The 18,341-nt window shown below is 47.7% G+C and overlaps 1 protein-coding gene across 3 annotated transcripts; it reads right to left on the bottom strand.

Annotated features, from left to right (window-relative positions):
• Positions 1–4,225: 4,225 nt before the first annotated feature.
• Positions 4,226–8,541, bottom strand: LOC134473207 (endogenous retrovirus group K member 24 Gag polyprotein-like). 3 transcript variants are annotated; one of them, XM_063236775.1, is made up of 3 exons: positions 7,751–8,541; positions 7,212–7,332; positions 4,226–6,636 (listed from the first exon to the last, which is right to left on the bottom strand). In XM_063236775.1, exon 3 carries the CDS (start codon positions 5,900–5,902, stop codon positions 4,226–4,228), a length of 1,677 nt encoding a protein of 558 aa, XP_063092845.1. In that variant the 5' UTR covers positions 5,903–6,636; positions 7,212–7,332; positions 7,751–8,541. The 3 variants fall into 3 exon arrangements, with proteins under 3 accessions (XP_063092845.1, XP_063092844.1, XP_063092846.1); XM_063236774.1 differs by having other exon boundaries at positions 4,226–7,332; XM_063236776.1 differs by lacking the exon at positions 7,212–7,332.
• Between the last annotated feature and the right edge of the window lie 9,800 nt (positions 8,542–18,341).

Raw genomic sequence — 18,341 nt, 5'->3', positions numbered from 1 at the left:
CTGTGTTCTAACAAGCTCTCTAGGCAACTCAGAGACACACACAGGCTTGAGAACCGCTGTTCTAAATGGAGACGCCAAAGGGGCACACAGGGGTGTGGTAATTTGGTTAACAGATGGAACAGTCGGACCAAGTCCAGCTGAAAACTTGAAACTCTGAAAGTAGCACTTTCAGTCTCACATCCTCAGCTCTCTCAACGGTCAAGCAGTGTGTTGTCCTAATCCAGACCACCTCAGCGGTCTGTCCACCTCAAAAGTACAGTTATGCTCTCTGGTGACTGGAATGGAGCCTCTGGACCCCAGCTATAACCCACGGTGGAGTTAAGTAGAGAGCCCTCTGGGGACCCTGTATCTCCTTATTTTGTTCTCTAATCTTTGGGATCAATGGCTCACTTCCTAATCCAGCAAGAATGGTTGGCAAGCGTCTGTTGTTAGGTGGGAGAAACAGTGCCCTGGAACACTGAGATCTGCTTGTGTACAAAGGAAGCAGCGTGGTCCCGCTAGCAGCTTGGGAACTGAGATAGCACAGAGCCACCAGCGGTAACCCCAAGAAAGAAGGTGAAAAGCAATTCATTTTAGTGTTGTTCTTTTCCAACAAATACAAAAGTTGCAGAAAAGCCCACATAATACTGTAACTAAAACCCATGTTCCCACCACCTAGAGTTAATAACTATTAATACGATGTCAAATTAAAAAGCAGTTTTTCCGAGCTATGAAAAGATGGTATCTGGCGTGCTCAGGGGGAAGGGTAGCACAACAAAAAGGAGCCTTTAGAATAGGGAGAAAGAAGGAAAATATTTTTAAAATATTGTTTAGCAAAGAATGTCCTCCTTTTATTAGAAAACATTTCGAATGCGGTGTTTCCACATAGCTACTAATAATAGCTTGTAAATTTGCCTAACTGTAGGCTGGAGAGTTGGAATTTAGAAATAATACAGAGCTGAAAAATAGCTGGAAAGGAAGCCAGTGTTTTTCATTGGTAATAAATACAACATGGTTTAGGACACCTCTGTCTTCCACTGGAGAGCAGGGAAGAAATTAGGCCAGCCCAGAAGAAATCAGGCTGCAGACCATGAAAATGGAAGGCTTTCCCATTTACTGTTCATGGAGCTGAAGCCAAAGGCTTCAGAAGAAGGAACCATCACCAAGGGCATTTCCTCACTGGTTGTAAGGCCACAACATGTGCTCCAGGAAGGTCCACCGGTGCTCTTCCAGGGTGGGGAAACAGAGGTGTAGAGCCTGGGGGGCTGATTCCCAGAGTGCAGAGCCAGATGGTGCCCAGCTGGCGAAGCAGCGGGCAAGAGAGGCTCCCATCTTTGCTCCAATCCAGTTGGTTTTGCAGCCACCAGGGAAGCCCTTCTGGCATCTCCAGAATCTCGGAAACGATACCATGTGTGTCGATGTCCGCTCCCGGCCGGCAGGAAGGACACACGACAAAGTCTGGTAGTGGACAACCTTTTCTTTTTATGTTTCTTCTCCGTACAGTCTGCCCTGGGATCGCTCGCAGCCGAAGCCTCCTCTGGTCCGCTCCCCGCGGCTCCTTTTGTGCTTCAGTCTGCCCCAAAGCCTCTACCGGTCCGCTCTCCGCGGCTCCTTTTGGGCTTTTACTTTTGGGCTTCTACCTGGCTTCTTCTTCCGCCCAGGGGTGGCACCGGTATATATACGGGTACAGTGTCCAATCATGTTAAAGTAAGCAAGGCAAGCTGATTGGCTAACATCATCAGTTGCCAGGCAGACTATATTGTTGAGCGGGTTGTTTACGCGGTAAGCAGGAAACTAACATATTCGATGGGAGGGGTAATCTACCTCAGGCTTTGCTCTTTACCACAGGCCGCACGTCCGCCGCGCAAGGCGAGCTATCACAGACGCGGCTCCCAACATCTCCCCCTATTTTATTTTTTATGAATGTGCGCATCGTAGCCCTTCCTGGACTGGGTGCAGAGGCTTATGCCCTATGTGTAGGCCCACCGTAGGTCCTTGGCTTAGACCCTGGTTGGCCATGCCATGGTCTGCCAAGGCCCTGAGGCCCTCGTCCTTTTTTTAGGGCCAGGCACAAACTGGACAGAACCTGGATGCACACAAGCTTGCACTCATTTCCTCTCCGTAAAGAAATCCCCTCGGAGAGAAATTTAGACCTGGGCAGCATCTAACAGTCCAGCGGCTTACGTGCAGGATGGGGTAGGGCCTGGCTTAGGTCGAGTCGTGCTGGGGAGGCACGCTCTTACCCGTCATTGACTCACCTACCCTGCTGTGTATTGTCACCTTATGGAGGAGAATGAGGGATGCCCGCCATATCTAGACTCGGTCGTGGGTCAATTGAGCAAGCCATGCATATGCCTGAGGATCTTTTTGTCTATTTCGGGCTACCGCTATTTTTATTCATCTTATTGGTTGGTCTGTGATGGATCTCCAGTAGGGCAGGTCTGATCTTTAGTCGAGGGCTTTGTTGCCCGTGTCAGTCTCTCCGGTATCCACAGTGGTTCTCGTCCCGGTTCCTGTGGGAAAACACAAACCGCGCCTCGGTTCCAGCTGACCACTGGATCCGGGCCCATCCATTGTCCTGTCAGGACATCTTTCCACTTCACCCACCCTTTATGGTTGGGGGAAGGGTTGCAGTGCTCCACAGCTGGGGAGCGATTATCATTATTTAAATTTAAAAAATTGTGTGTGAATAGTGCCATGGATAATCGTGCCTTTGGGGCCAGGCCTTGGCCTACTCCCCCTTTTTGTTTTTGTAAAATTTCTTTGAGGCTTTTATGAGCCCTCTCAATGATTTCTTGACCTTGGGGATTGTATGGGATACCATGTTTTAATTGAACCTCTATCATTTTGTAGAACTCATTGAAGGCTTTGCCTATATAGGCTGGTCCATTATCAGTTTTTAATATTTTTGGTTTGCCCCATGCGGCCCAAGCTGCCAGGCAATGATTGATCACATTAGACACTTTTTCACCTGTTTCTGCTGTTGCGAATATGACGTGAGAACAGGTGTCTGTGGAAACATGAACATATTTAAGAGTCCCAAACTCCTGTATATGTGTGATGTCCATCTGCCAAACATCACCAGGGATCAAACCTCGAGGGTTTACTCCCATCGGTATGGCAGGTTTGTATGTGGCACAGGAGTCACATAGTCGCACGATATCTCGTGCATCTGTTTTAGAAACATGGAAATGGTTTGCTAGTGTCCTGGCATTAACATGAAATTTATCATGGAAGGCACGGGCTCGCTCGATTGGTGTTAGTAAAGTAAAAATCCATAACGGGCGAGTGGCAGTGTCAGCAGCCGCATTTCCCTGTGCCATGGGCCCCGGCAGGGATGTATGTGCTCTTATGTGGGTGGTGAAGACCTTATGGTGTCTGTTCTGAAGCAATGTCTGGATAGACAGGAACAGTCCAGCCACTGTGGAAGTGGATCTAATTAAACTGGCAGTCTCAAGCACTTGCATAGCATTGACCACATACCTAGAATCGGAGACAATGTTAATGGCTTCTGAGAACCGTTCAAGAATCATTTTAACGATCTGTAGTTTTACCACCTGAGGCTGATCTGGTTTAAATTGTATGGTAACCGGGGGCTTGCCTAGGATCACATAGGCGCCTATCCCCGTCTTGGAGCCATCTGTGTATATTGTAGTTGCTGGGACTAATGGCTCAGAGGCAGTAACCTTTGGAAAAATTATAGGGTGCTGAGTGACAAATGACAAGATAGGGTCTTTAGGGTATTGATTGTTTATATCCCCATGGAAAACACATCTCAGAATGGCCCAAGTATCTATGCAGGCAGCCAGGGTCTTGATCTGGCTGGCGGTATAGGGTACTCGGATGGCTTGTGGTCCTGAGCCAAAATGTTGGACAGCTCTATCATGCGCTTCAAGGGCCAATGAAGCGACTGCCTCCGGGTAATGCTCTGTGACTTTTGCAGGTGAGACCTTAGGGTGTATCCACAGTAGTGGTCCTTTCTGCCAAATCACCGCTGTAGGCTGTAGACTAGTCTGTAGCAAACAGACATCAAAGGGTCGCCCTGGTTCAATTCTGTGTAAGGTAGCCCCACCTAAGGCTTTTTCCACTCTCTGTAAGGCAGCTCTTGCCTCAGGAGTGAGCCTCCTGTGGGAGGCTATATCTGGGTCTCCCTTCAGAAGGTCGAACAGGGGTTTGAGATCTGAATTTGGTATATGTAAATATGGCCTAATCCAATTAATGTCTCCCAATAGCTTTTGCATGTCATTTAGGGTCCTAACGCCACCCGTCCTAATGGTGACCTTCTGTATAAGTCTGGAGGCGACACTGAGGTCCACACCTGCTGACCCAGGGGTGGCCCTTGTTGAAGGCTGCCACCCTGAGCTGTCCTGTCTCTGGGGCGGGGGCCCGCCTGTGAAGGGGGCCCCCTCTGGCCGTTTTTTGGCTCTCTAGCATCTTGTCCACAAATACGGTTGCCCTGAGCATCAAAGACCGACCTACACTCCTCAGCTTTGTGTGATCCCTTTTTGCATCGCCCACAAACATATGGTTCTTCATTCCTAGGGCGAGGCCTAGCATCTGCATTGTTTGGGCAATGACGTTTAATGTGTCCTGGCTCCCCGCAGGCAAAACACCCTTTAGCCTTACATTCCCCTTCTAACCCGCGAGGTCCCCTCTGCTGTACAGCCGCGGCCAGGAGAGCAGCCACTCCCGAGTTGGAGAGCGGCCCCCCTATCTCTCTGCATATCCTAATCCAGGCGTTGAGGTCCTTGTTCTTATGAGGAGCTATCGCTGCCTTGCACTCCTTTGTACATTGCTCAAAAATCAGCTGTCTTACCAGCGGTTGAGCCACTCCCGGATCAGGAAATATCTTATCGGCAGCATCTTGCATTCGGGCCACAAAGTCAACAAATGGCTCTGTGGTACCCTGAATTATTTTTGAAAGACACAAGGAGGCTGTTCCGGCACCACTTACCTGTTTCCAGGCGCGGAGCCCTATGGCATTGATTTGTTCATAGACAGCGCCGGGGAACTGGGTTTGGTCATCAGCGTGCCGACCTTCTCCCATAAGCATTTCCTTGTTCCACCCCCGGTTTCCCCGATTGGCGTTTCTCTCAGCCTGCTCTGCAGAGAACTCTGCGTACCAGGCTCGCCAATCCAGGTAACTGCCCGAGGGCAGACACGCCTTTGCCAGCTGAATCCAGTCCGCGGGGGTGAGGGGCCCAGAAGACAGATTCTCCAGCATGGCAATGGTGTAAGGCGCAGTCGGCCCAAAGGTTGTAACTGCATTTTTAAGTTCTCTAATCTGCTTTATCTCAAAAGGCTCCCATACATTGTGTCCCTGGCCCATAGCTACTTGTACAGGAAACATCCCGTAGGGGCCACTATCTATCCCAGGTGGATGTACCTCATGAGACAAGCGTCCCCCCTGCCAAAGCCGCCTGTAAAAATACCGACCCGCCGGCGGCGGAGCATAAGACGGCGGCCGTGATTGGGCGGAAAATGGGGGCCCGTGCATCACTTCCTGTTCTGGCGAAAGGGGAGGGAGCTCCCAGGCGGCCGCCTCGTGGCGAGGGATCGCCTCCCTCTCGCGCCGGGGAGCGCTCAGGAGCTCTCTACTCCTCCGCAGACCAGGTTGAGCAGAGCGCAATTCGCGGGGCAACGCTGGAAAAGAACCCTGCGACTCCTTATTGAGCGATTTAGGCTCCTGACAGCTGGTCTCTTTGGCCTCCTTGCCATTCAACTTTCCCTCGTCCTCGGAGTCAGACGACTCCGAGGCTAGAGCCCCGTCCTCCTCCTTAGCATCCTTGTTCCCCTTGACGGACCCCTCTCGGGAGCTCCCTGACTGGGCCTGCTCAGATACCCTGCGTACTTTTGTAAGCTCTTGAGAGCTTTCTCCACAACCACCCTCGCTCTTAGTGTTGCTACCTAACATGTTTCCCATCTTTTAATATGTTACTCACCGCGTGAGGCCCAAGGAATCCGCCACTTACGCGTGAGCCTGAGGGGAGTCTAAAAGCCCTGTAGGTGCGCGCCACCCAGAGCCCAGGCTTATCCCCAACTCACCTGTCTCGCAGCTCTGTACTGGAGCGTTGTCCACTTCCACGTCTCGGGGGTGATCAGTCCCCGGGCGGGCCTCCAAATGTCGATGTCCGCTCCCGGCCGGCAGGAAGGACACACGACAAAGTCTGGTAGTGGACAACCTTTTCTTTTTATTTTCCTTCTCCGTACAGCCTGCCCTGGGTTCTCCCAGCTGAAGCCTCCTCTGGTCCGCTCCCCGCGGCTCCTTTTGTGCTTCAGTCTGCCCCAAAGCCTCTACCGGTCCGCTCTCCGCGGCTCCTTTTGGGCTTTTACTTTTGGGCTTCTACCTGGCTTCTTCTTCCGCCCAGGGGTGGCACCGGTATATATACGGGTACAGTGTCCAATCATGTTAAAGTAAGCAAGGCAAGCTGATTGGCTAACATCATCAGTTGCCAGGCAGACTATATTGTTGAGCGGGTTGTTTACGCGGTAAGCAGGAAACTAACATATTCGATGGGAGGGGTAATCTACCTCAGGCTTTGCTCTTTACCACAGGCCGCACGTCCGCCGCGCAAGGCGAGCTATCACAGACGCGGCTCCCAACACATGTGCAACACAGAGGATGTATTTCTCTTCTTTGATAAACACAGTCCCACTCTAAAGGAGAAAAGAATTACTAAAACACTCAGGCTTCCCTCTTAGTCCTAACTGAGAACCTCCTCTTTGCTCGTGTGAACCCATTTCCTCTGGAGGTAGGACAATGATGGGGGGATTCTTTTCACTGTGCAGGAGAACCTAGTTGTTACTGAGGGTCAATCTAACCCACTCATGGGAGAAGTTAATGAGGTTAGAGGTGCAGCTCAGCTGGGCAGCCTCAGTGAACTCTCCTGTACCCCTCACCTGCCCAGATGCCTTGTTGGGCTGTACAGCACACAAAACACTACGACTGTCCCCCTTCAGAGAACTGCTAATGCCATCACAGTCCCGGTTTTATGAGGACCAAGTACAATCAGGGAGCCGTGGCAGCTGTGCTTTTTCCCAGGGCCCTTTCAGAACCTCAGCTAATGCAATGGGAGCCTGCTTGCTGGAGCACACGGCCAAGCGGGCCTGCAGAAACATTCAGGCACATTAAAAACCAACAACAAGAAATGGATTTTTCACCTGGCTTCCCATGAACAAAAAATATTGAGGAAACAGAAAAACGTGTGTGGCTGCCTGTGCATTGTTCTCACCTCAATTTGAAATTCATTCGGTCAGTCACTATTTCAGCACCCACTGTGTGCAAAGCTCTTTGCTAATCTCTGTTTACTGACACAAGCGAAATGTAGTTTCTGACTTCCAAGAGCTCACAGTCTAGGGGAGAAAAATCACACATGAGAACTAAAAAATCGTATTATGAGTTTCGTCATAAAGGCTCATTCTTCTATTCGACAAAGATTTATTGTGCATGATGTGCCAGCCTCAAGTATGAACAAATAACTAGGAGCACACAGGCCAAAATACAGGGCCCATTCCCCTTTCAAGCAGGAAGATGAGGTGGGCATGAAACTTAGTGGTAGAGTACATGTGTGAGGCCCTGGGTTCAACTCTCAGCACGGAAGAGACAAAACCAAAACCCAACAGAGATGTGAGGAAAAGAGCTTCCATATAGATTCGCTCTAAGGATGGGGCTCATTTCCTTTATACCCCTTATACCCAACATATGCCTGGCAAACATTCAATAAATATTGCTTGTTTAGCCAGGCATGGTGGTGTGTGTCTGTCATCTTACCTGATCAGGAGGCTGAGGCAAGAGATCACAGGAGTTCAAGACCAGCTTGAGCAGTATAGTAAGACCTGGTCTTAAAACAAAACAAAAAATAAACAAACCAAAAAAACCCAAAAACATAGCTTGCTAAACAATCAGAGATAAAATGAAAAAAAAACAAATAAAAAATAAGTTTTGTTTTTTTAAAAAAAGAATGGGCTTTCTGTTCTGAAATTCATTAGGCAATTTCAACCTCATCTTTTTTTTCCATCCATTCATTGATTTGATAAACAGTTACTGGACACCTATGACACTCCACTGGGAGCAGGGGCCACAAGACCAGGCAGCTCTCTAGGAGCTCAGAGATGGGCAGGGGGAAAGGAGTGAAGCTAAGCCAAGTCTCCAAGGCTGTGCGGAACAGAAGCAAGCATAGCATGTCAGGAGGACTGCATCTCAGGAGGACTGCATCTCTGGCCTGTTCAGATGGACAGAGTGCGGAGATGCAGAACAAGGATGTGGGGACACGGTGCAGTTCGCTGTCCTGAGCTCTGGGCTTCCAAACACTTGGTCTTGACATAGATTTCTGGAGTGGGACAGGTTTCCTTGAGCTAACCCAACTTTTGGAGGATGATGCGTCAACTAGAACCAATTCCTTAAGTAGTTACTCTGGTGGACCAGATGTACCTGTGGGCCCTGGAATCTGCCCATACACAGAAAGATGCTGAATAAGCATGCAATTTGGGAAAGTGGCGAAACTAATGTTCTTGTCCCCAGCTGTGGCTGCCAGCTGGATCTATCCCCACTGCCGTTTTCTCTCTCCCTCCACTCACAGCCAAGCCCTGCACCCCCCTTCCCATCCCTCACAGGCCTGTGCAATTGCATTCTACCCCCACCCCTAGCTAGCTTCATCTATGTTAAACACAGTCCTCTGTTGCTAAAGGCAGGATTCCCTTCAGTCCTTGTCACTCTTGTTATCTCTGCAGCTACTGGCCCTGAGACATTCTCCTTCCTCCACATCTGTGCTATCCTCTTTCCTGCTGCCTTCCTGTTTTGGGGTGGTTCGTTGTTCTGTTCTGTTTTGTGTTTGCAGTACTAGTGTTATAGTTATAGTTACATGGATTTATTTACTTAGCATGACAAGGTTCACCCATGTTGTAAGATGTATCCAAATGTCCTTTTTATGGCTAAATAATATTCTGTGGTCTCTAGCTACAATTTTCTTTATCCATTCATCCACTGATGGATAATTGGGTTACAACTACTTTTGTTTATTGGAAGCATGTTACTATGGACATAAGTGTACCAAGGTCCCTCTGAGACTGTAATTTTAATTCTTTCTAATACACACAAGTAGGATTGAATCAAGTGGTATACTGATTCAGTACAACTACCGTACTAGTTATTTGCTTGTTTGTTTGTCTGTTTGGGGCTTTTTGCTGCACCATTTTACCTTCCCACCAGCTGTGTGCAAGATTTCCAATTTTTCCATATCATCTTCAGCACTATTTTTTGTAGTTTTTATACTGTCTGTTCTAATGGGTATTCAAATGGCTTTTCTGAATTCTAGATTTGCATAGCCAACTGTCTACTGCACATCTTCATCCAAATGTTCATCCAGAGAACTTTGAACTCGACATTTTCCAAAGCTAATCTTTGTCCCAAAACCCAACCCCCATGGCATTCCCTATCTTGGCAAATAATGCCATACCCTGCCATGCACTAAAGCCAAAAACAAGAATGGTTTTCTTGCCAGTGCCAGGATTTTCGTTCATTGATACATCCTGAATCTTCTCCCTTCTCCCTACTTAGTCACAATCTAATACAGACCAGGATCGTCTCACGTTTGACCTCCCATAAGAGTCCTGCCTCGCTTCCTGTGATTTATTCTTTCTTCTGCAGATTTCTATCTTATTATTATTTGCAATGATATTAGATTGAACCCAGAGCTTTGCACATGCTAAGCAAGTGCTCCACCACCAAGCTATACTTCCAGGCTTTTTTGTTTTTTATTTTGAGGTGAGATCTCAACTGAATTCCCAAGTTGGGCTCAAAGTTGCTCCTTCTACCTCGGCCTCCTGAGTAGCTGGGATTACAGGCATGCCCCACTACGCCTAGCTGAAAATGTAGACTTGATCCCATTCTCCTCCTATAAAGGACTTTGGTGTCTCCCCAACATCTTGAGAAAAAAATCCAGTCTTTAGAATGAAAAAGTATTTAGCTTGGCCCGGCTCAAGGTTCAAGCCTTATCTCTTGTTGCGTCCCATTTTGCATTTTGAGCTCATACTGAACAACTCACAGTTGCCTACATGTCTTACATTTCTTGTGTCACAGAATTCTTGACCTGGACCATCCTTTCCTTTTTTGTTCCCTTGGTTCGGCCTGAGGTGTCCCCTCCTTCAGTTTCCTTTCCAGTGTTATGTGAGCTGGGTTCTCTCCTTCTGTGTCCACAGCACCCTGTGCTCTGCCTCGTACTTACCACACTGCCCTCTGCCCTGGACAGGAGGCACTTCTATAGGTGCTAGACTGTGACTTACCTACCTTTGTATCTCCAGTGTCTAGCACAAAGTATGACACACACTAATTGTCTACCAGAGCAGTCAGGCAAGTATTCTTGGAGGTGCTATAGTCAGGATTAGCAAGAGAAGCAATTTAACACATAATTTATAGGATTATTTTATGATAGAAACCCAAAGAGTCAAATACAAAAAAAGTACAGGAAATTCGCCTTTACACTACAGACCCAAAGAATCCAGCTGAGGGCCTGGATCTTACGGCAATGTCTTACAGGAGTCCAGTTGAAGACCTAGAGCCCATGACAATTTTCCCCATGAATCCAGTTGGAGGTATAGATCCCACAACAATGTTTAATACAAGTCTGCTTATGGATCTGCACTGGGAAGGCCCAAAGGTCAGTGGTGGAAGCTAGAGTCTGTGCCAGTGGGATGAAGGATCTGTACCAGTAGGCTGAAGTATCTACCCTGGAGCCAGGAAGTGATGCTCAAAGTAAGGACCAGGCTCGCCTGAAAAGTACCACAGCCACCCTCAGCGACAAGGTCCTGAGCTCCTTTTACAATGAGAACAGCCTAGTTCAGATCATGAAAGCCAGTATGACAAACTTCTTCAGGAGACTGAAAGCACCATGTCCTCTTCCCCTCTGGAGCCAGGAAGTGACACTCGAAGTAAGGACCAGAACTCCCCCAAAGTGAACCTCAGCTATTCTCAGTGACAGTGAGGTGCTAAGCTCCTCTGACAATGAGAACAGCCAAGTTCAAATCAAGAAAGAAGTTCAACAAGCTCCTCCAGGAGAACCAACAACATACTTAGAAACTTTTAAATTTCTTCTCTGTGTCTGGAGATGGGAATTTGAAACTTTGAGATCTTTATTTCCCTTTATCAATTTGTCCTCACAATCAGAAGACTTTAGGCTTCCTAGGGATGTTTTGAGTTCATTGTTTTACTTCACTAGTTTGTCCAGAGAGGCTAAGATAACCATCCAGCACCATTATAATTCCTACTCTGCTAAAGACACTCAGAATTTTCATGTACAGAGTCACTAAATTCTTGACATCTCAAAGGTGGTGAATTAGGATAATCAAATCGATCTACATAGTTGTTGACCCAGACCGGACACTGTAGCCAAAAAAAGCCTCAGCCAGAATTAGGGAGCTCCTGTCTCCCCCACCCCTAGAGATTTACCTGTAACCCTATAATCCCCCCACCCTTTGGAATCTGCCCCTGGCGCCAAACGTGTGCCAATGAAATACCTGTGCATCTCTAATGGCCTTAGGGCACTGCCCTAAGCTTAGGCTACTTATATTCCGCCACGCCACGTGTCTGCGTGAGAAAGATCACCAGATTTCAGCTGCCGGGGTGCCAGTCCTCTCTCTCCGTGTTCCCAGAATAAAGGCCTCTTTTGATTTATACTCCTCATCTTTTGGGAATATTTTTCATCTTCTGGAAATAATCCTATCATTTGGTGCCGTGACTAGATTGGCAGGCGATTGACTCTTGGGACACACATGCCCAGCTGGGTACCCGGCCGATTCATGAACCGGTAACATCCTGGCTTGATTCTGTGCTTTTCCTTCTGCCGAGACACATTTCACCTCTCGCCGGCCGCCTCCACGCACCACCAACCAGACTGATTTAAGGTGAGTATGCTCCGGAAGACTGTTGGCACTGGGCCGGGCCCCAGTAGACTGGTCTCCCCCATTTGCGTGGGTCTCTAGCATTTTCACGTCCCTAGGACTGCCCTGAGCAGGGTTTTTTCCTAGGCTAGCCTGTGTCCACACTAAAATCTCTCACATTCTTTGGGTTCTGATAGCCCAAAGCAGAAATTTTTGGACCACCCACACTGAAAAATACCTTGCTTTCCTTAAAAGCCTCGTGCCTTCACTGGCAAAGCTGCTACTGACCTTGTGCAAACTCCACTTGTACATTTCTCAGTGACGACTAGAATGTAAGAGTTTGGGGACCTTAGCCCCACTGTGTAGTGCCACAGAATCAGTGACGGCTTATTCTTTGGGCCACAGTTTTACTTGCCTAAATCAACAATGGGAAATTTACTTCCTCACTCCCAAAAAACGCCGTTACAACGCTTAATTTCCAATTTACGTACCTTAAAAATTAAAAGTACCATAAAAACTAAATTATTAACTTTTTACTGCCAGGAAGTTTGGCCTATGTACTCACTCCTCGGCAAGCGTTGCCCTAGGGAAGGAACATTTGATGCTTCCATTCTACAAACGCTGCATGATTTCTGTCAAGCTAGTGACAGAGTGATAGAGCTACCATACATAGAGGTGTTTTTGGTTCTGAGAACACGTCCCTCATTAAGTCCTGTAATCCCACTCAAGTACTCCTAGCTAGCTCTCCTGTGACCCAACCTGTTTCATCCTGTCCCAAGATATGCTTGACGATGTTCTGCCGATTTACCCTCGGGCTCCACCATACCCCCAAATTAATTCTTCATCCTTATCTTGCTGGCCACTGCGGTCCCCTCCCCCTGCTCCTGGTCCCTCTGCACGGAAATTACCTCTCACTGCTCGATCCTCTCTCCCTCCGCCTTCCACAATACAGGCCTCTCCCAGCAGCTCTGCTCTGCCCTCGATATCTTCTCGCCACCCCTGTACCACACTAGGTCATGTTCATTGTGCCCTTCCAGCAAGCAGCATGATTGTTCCAGCTTGCGCTGTAAACAGCCGCCATGCTCGCCATGTTTGGGCAGCTGCGGCAGCGATGGAGCACCCCCATGTTCAGATAGTTGCCATGGCGACGGGTGCCGCCACGTTCCGATAGTTCAGGCGGGTCACGTGGCGATGGGGCACCGCCATGTTCCGGTAGTTACTATGGCGACAGGGTGCCGCCATACTCAGATGGGTCACGTGGTGTGCCTTTACCATGGGGGTGCCACCATGTTCATTCCGGTCTCGCTGTCAATGGGCGCCCCCTTGTGGCTCCTCTTGTGAACAGCAACAGCCGCCTTGTTGCAGTCCACATGGTGACAGCCCATAACAATCCTCTCGTTTCAAGGCACGCAGTCTAATGCCATCTGCCTGTGTTTCCTTGTCCCAGGGTGAGCAGCAGCTGCTCTACAGCCGCTCTTCAGATAATTACTCACACGCGTCTACCGGGCGGATAGCTGCCCAATGGCACTCTCCTCCACATTCTTCTCCTCAGGCTCTGCTGCCACTTCAGGAGCAAGCAGGCCCCAAAGGACTGTTAATAGACATGTGCCATTTTCTCTTTCTGATCTGTCTCAGATTACCCATAAATTAGGCAGCTCCTCTGTTGACCCACAGAATTATATCAGACAATTTGAATTTATCACCAATTGTTATGATTTACATTTTAAAGATGTTTATGTGATTTTAAATACCACCCTTAGCTCGCAAGAGTGAAATCAGCTGTGGCAAGTAGCTCAAGAAGAAGCTGACCGCAGGCATAGGGCAAATACCACTGACAACGACCCTGGGCCTGTAGCTGTGCCAGACTAAGACCCTAACTGGAACTATCAAAATGGACAAGGTTCAACAAAATTACATAAGATGATTGAGTGCCTGATTGTGGACCTTAATAAGATTGCTCACAAACACACTAATTATAACAAGCTCTTAGAACAGGTCCAGGAGGCTAATGAAAACCCAGCTGTGTTTCTAAATCGGCTTCAGGAAAACTTAATTAAATACACCAATGTAAACCCAGACTCTCATGAAGGGATGATTGTTTTTAACTCTTATTTTATTTCACAGTCTGCTCCTAATATTTGAGCAAAATTACAAAAGGTTAAACATGGCCCTCAAACTCCACAAGGAGATCTACTTAAATTAGCCTTTGGTATCTTCAACAATAGAGATAAGCTTCAAAAAAAGGAAAAGCAAGCTCAAAAATGAAAGTTTGCTAAATATCAGTCTGACCTCTTGGCAGTGGCATTCGGCGCTCCCAAGACAAAGAATCCATAACAAGGTGTGGCTGCCCGAGTCCCACCCGGACCATGCTTCAAATGCAGCAAACAAGGACACTGGGCAAGAGACTGCCCTAACCCTGGCATTCCTCCTGGGCCTTACCCATACCGCAACAATAAAGGGCATTGGAAGAGCGATTGTCCCAAATGCCAGCGAGTGACTAGGCCATCCTCTAATCCCTCACCCTCACAGGAGACTTTGTCAATGTCAGATTTGTCACTGACTGACCTGCTCAGATTTGCTGTGAAAGACTGATGGGAATCGGGGCTCACAGCCCCCACTCCAGTCACCTTGTCGGAGCCCCGAGTCTCACTTGAGGTCTCAGACAAAATAATATCTCTGCTTGTGGATACGGGGGCGACTTATAGTGTACTTCCTGAATTTTCAGGACCCTGTAGTAAGTCTCTGATTTCTGTTGTGGGTGTTGATGGCCAGCCGAATCAACCTTTGCAGGCTGGGCCTATCCCATATAGATTTCAGACTCTTTTCTTTACCCATAGCTTCCTAGTTATCCCAACATGTCCCACACCCCTTTTAGGTAGAGACCTTCTTTAAAAGCTTAATTTTTCCTCCACTTTCTCTCTCCCCACAGCCCTAATCCTCCAAACAGCCTCACAATGCATTGCAAAGCCATTCCCCTCTCTTCCTCCTTCTCTGGTTGACCCCATGGTTTGGGACACATCCAATCCCACTCTGGCTACACATGCCACACCTGTTTTAATCCATCTCAAGGATCCCTCAATTTTTCCCTGCGTTCCCCAATACCCCATAACTCCCCAACATTTAAGGGGACTTAAACCCATAATTAAGCAGCTTTTAGACAACAGTTTTCTTTTTTAACCTACCCATTCACCCCACAATACTCCCATTCTCCCAGTACTCAAGCCTGATGGGTCCTATCACCTGGTACAGGGCCTTAGGGTAATTAATAGTGCTGTTACGCCAACTTACCCAGTGGTGCCAAACCCTTATACCATGCTCTCTCATATCCCTCCCTCCACTACTCACTTTACAGTTATAGATCTTAAAGATGCCTTCTTCACTATCCCCCTACACCCTGACTGCCAGAACCTCTTTGCATTTACATGGATTGACCCAGACACTCTCAGGTCTCAACAACTTACTTGGACAGTGCTCCCCCAGGGGTTTAGGGATAGTCCCCACTTCTTTAGTCAGGCTCTTGCTACTGACCTCACAGAACTTGATCTCAAACCTAGTGTTCTTCTTCAATACATAGACGACCTCCTATTATGTTCTCCATGCCATATGTTAGCCATACACCACTCAGCCAGTCTTCTTAATTTCCTTGCTAGTCGTGGATACAGGGTGTCTCCTGCCAAAGCCCAGATAGCCTCCCCAAAAGTCAAATACCTAGGTCTCGCTCTCATCCCCACCACTCGCTCCATCACCTCAGATTGTAAGGCAATTCTTCGTGATCTCCAGGTGCCCACAACTAAACGTCAGGTTACATCTTTCCTAGGTTTAGCTAATTTCTTTCGTCTCTGGATTCCTAACTTTGCAGCCCTAGCTCAAGGGTCCCTTATCAGAACCCCGGGACCCTACTAGGCCCATACATGCCTCCTTTCAAAAATTAAAAGAGGCTCTCCTAAAAGCTCCAGCTCTTACCCTTCCTGATCCCACCCAACCTTTCATCCTATACACTACTTGTCAGGGCCACAACGCTATAGGTGTACTAGGACACAAAAAGGGACCTTCTTTTCAAGCAGTAGCCTACTTGTCAAAATAGTTAGATCACACAGTAAAAGGATGGGCTCCTTGTCTCCGAGCTCTTGCAGCTGCAGCCCTCCTAAAACAGGAAGCTAAAAAGTTTACATTAGGACAATCTATTACAGTACACTCACCTCATCACCTATGTGACCTTATCTCATATAAAGTGCTCCCCACCCTAATGACCCCTTCTCGCCTTCAACAGGTACACTTAGCTCTCTCTCAAGACCCTTGCATCTCTATTGCAACTAGTGTCCTCTTAATATAGCCACCTTACTTCCCATCTCAGAGGGCCATCCTCACCATGACTGTATAGAGTTTTTACAGATGACTCCCACCCCTTTTCCTCACATCAGTATCACACCTCTCTCCTTGGCCTTTGACACATGGTTCATAGATGGCAGTTCAACAAACACAGACAACCAAATAAAGGCAGGATATGCAATAGTTAACCAGTCAAAAGTTATAGAGGCAAATCCACTGCCACCTGGAACCTCTTCCCAGAGGGCAGAACTTATTGCCCTTACAAGGGCCCTTACACTAGCAAAAGACAAGAGTATAAATATATACACTGACTCAAAGTATACATTTAGCATTTTACACTCTCATGCCTCTATCTGGCAAGAATGGGGTTTTATTTCCACTCAGGGAACCCCCATCATTAATGCTCTCCTTATCCTTAAACTTCTAGAGGCAGCCCAACTTCCAAAGCAGGCAGCAGTTATTCATTGCAGAGGACACCAAGACTCTACAGATCCTATTGCTCAAGGCAATGCCTTTGCAGATTCACAAGCCAAGTTAGCTGCACAAGGGCCCTGCCCTTCTCATCTTCTCCCGTTAGTCCCAAACAATCTGCCTCAGCCCAATTATTCACCAGAGCAGTTACAGCTACTTCATAAACCAGGTTACACACAAAACACTCAGGGATGGATTTTTCAGGGATCTAAACTCGTTCTCCCACATCAACAGGCCTCAAACATCATCACTGACTCACACAACTGTTTTCATATAGGATCACAGGCCCTATACAAACTCTTAGCCCCAACAGTCACACACCCTTCTCTAAAAGCTATCATTTTTAAGATTACTCACACCTGTGATCTCTGTGCCAGGACCTCTTCTCAGGGATGTATGGCACCCCCTTCCTTTCCTACCCATCAATTTTGGTCAGGACTGGCAGATAGATTTTACAAACATGCCCCACCACAAGACTCTCAAATATCTTCTCACCTTTGTTTGTACCTTTTCAGGATGGATAGAAGTCTTTCCCACAACCAGGGAAACTGCTGATATAGTTACCAAAATCATATTACAAGAAATCATTCCAAGGTTTGGTCTACCTCAGAGTATTCAGTCAGATAATGGTCCCACCTTTATTTCTCAGATCACTCAACAGGTATCCTTGAGCTTACACATCACCTGGCACCTACACATCCCATATCATCTGCAATCCTCAGGAAAAGTAGAAAAAGCAAATGGCCTCATAAAGACACACCTTACAAAGCTCACTTTAGAACTACACCAACCTTGGCCTCAACTTTTGCCCTTAGCCTTAGCCAAGCTCAGGGCACTTCCCCGGGCTCCTACTTTCTTAAGTCCTTTTGAACTTACGTATGGCAGGCCATTCTTGCTCCACAATCTTCCTGCTCCCCAAAATCTCCCTCCCCTGGCTGACTATGTCCCAGTCCTCTCCTCCCTCTGACACCTGTTGCGACAACATGGTGATCTCTGCCTTCCACAACCCTCTGGAGAGGCCAAACCAGATCCTCCCATATCCCCAGGAGATCTAATTTATCTCAAATGTTCTAAATCCACAGGACTACAACCAAGGTGGAGTGGCCCTTACCTGGTCTACTTGGCTACCCCTACAGTGGTCAAAGTTACTGGACTCCCATCCTGGTTTCACATCACTCAGGCTAAGAGGTGCCCTCCCAGCCCTAAATCTGATCATTCTGAGTGGTCATCTCATCTTCTGTTGCCTACCCATCTCCATCTCACAAAGGCCTCGCAGCCACAGTTAACAGGCTAAGTCATGTTTTGTTATCCAATCTGGTTCCTAATCTCTTATGTTCTATTAATGATCATTTTTACAGCAGGACTCTTGACAGTCTTTCCCAGAGACTCCCACATCATGCGTAAGATCATCTTCATAATGTTCTATGTGACAACTGTCATGGTTCTTTCTACCCTCAGCTGTCTGGTTAAACGTGACATCCCTGAAAGCCTAAGCCCTTACCTTCCCTATACTGGTACAGCCACCATCTCCCCTACTCCCCCTATTTTTTCCAGCTCAACTCCTAGACTGGAGACAAGTTTTACACACCTACCCTCCTAACTTTTATGCTTTCAGATGGGGGAGTAATCACCTCTCATAATTTCACTCTTTCTAACCTCACACTTATTTTTCAGAATTCTACCTCACC

Source organism: Cavia porcellus, unplaced genomic scaffold (genome assembly GCF_034190915.1).
Source record: "Cavia porcellus strain 051 isolate PalLab524CR breed Dunkin Hartley unplaced genomic scaffold, mCavPor4.1 scaffold_26, whole genome shotgun sequence".
NCBI lineage: Eukaryota > Metazoa > Chordata > Mammalia > Rodentia > Caviidae > Cavia > Cavia porcellus.
This window is presented reverse-complemented; position numbering and strand designations above follow the sequence as displayed.

What these genes read in the sequence shown, in the direction of transcription:
- LOC134473207 (XM_063236774.1), bottom strand. Translation starts at nt 5,902, where the DNA reads ATGGGAAACATGTTAGGTAGCAACACTAAGAGCGAGGGTGGTTGTGGA.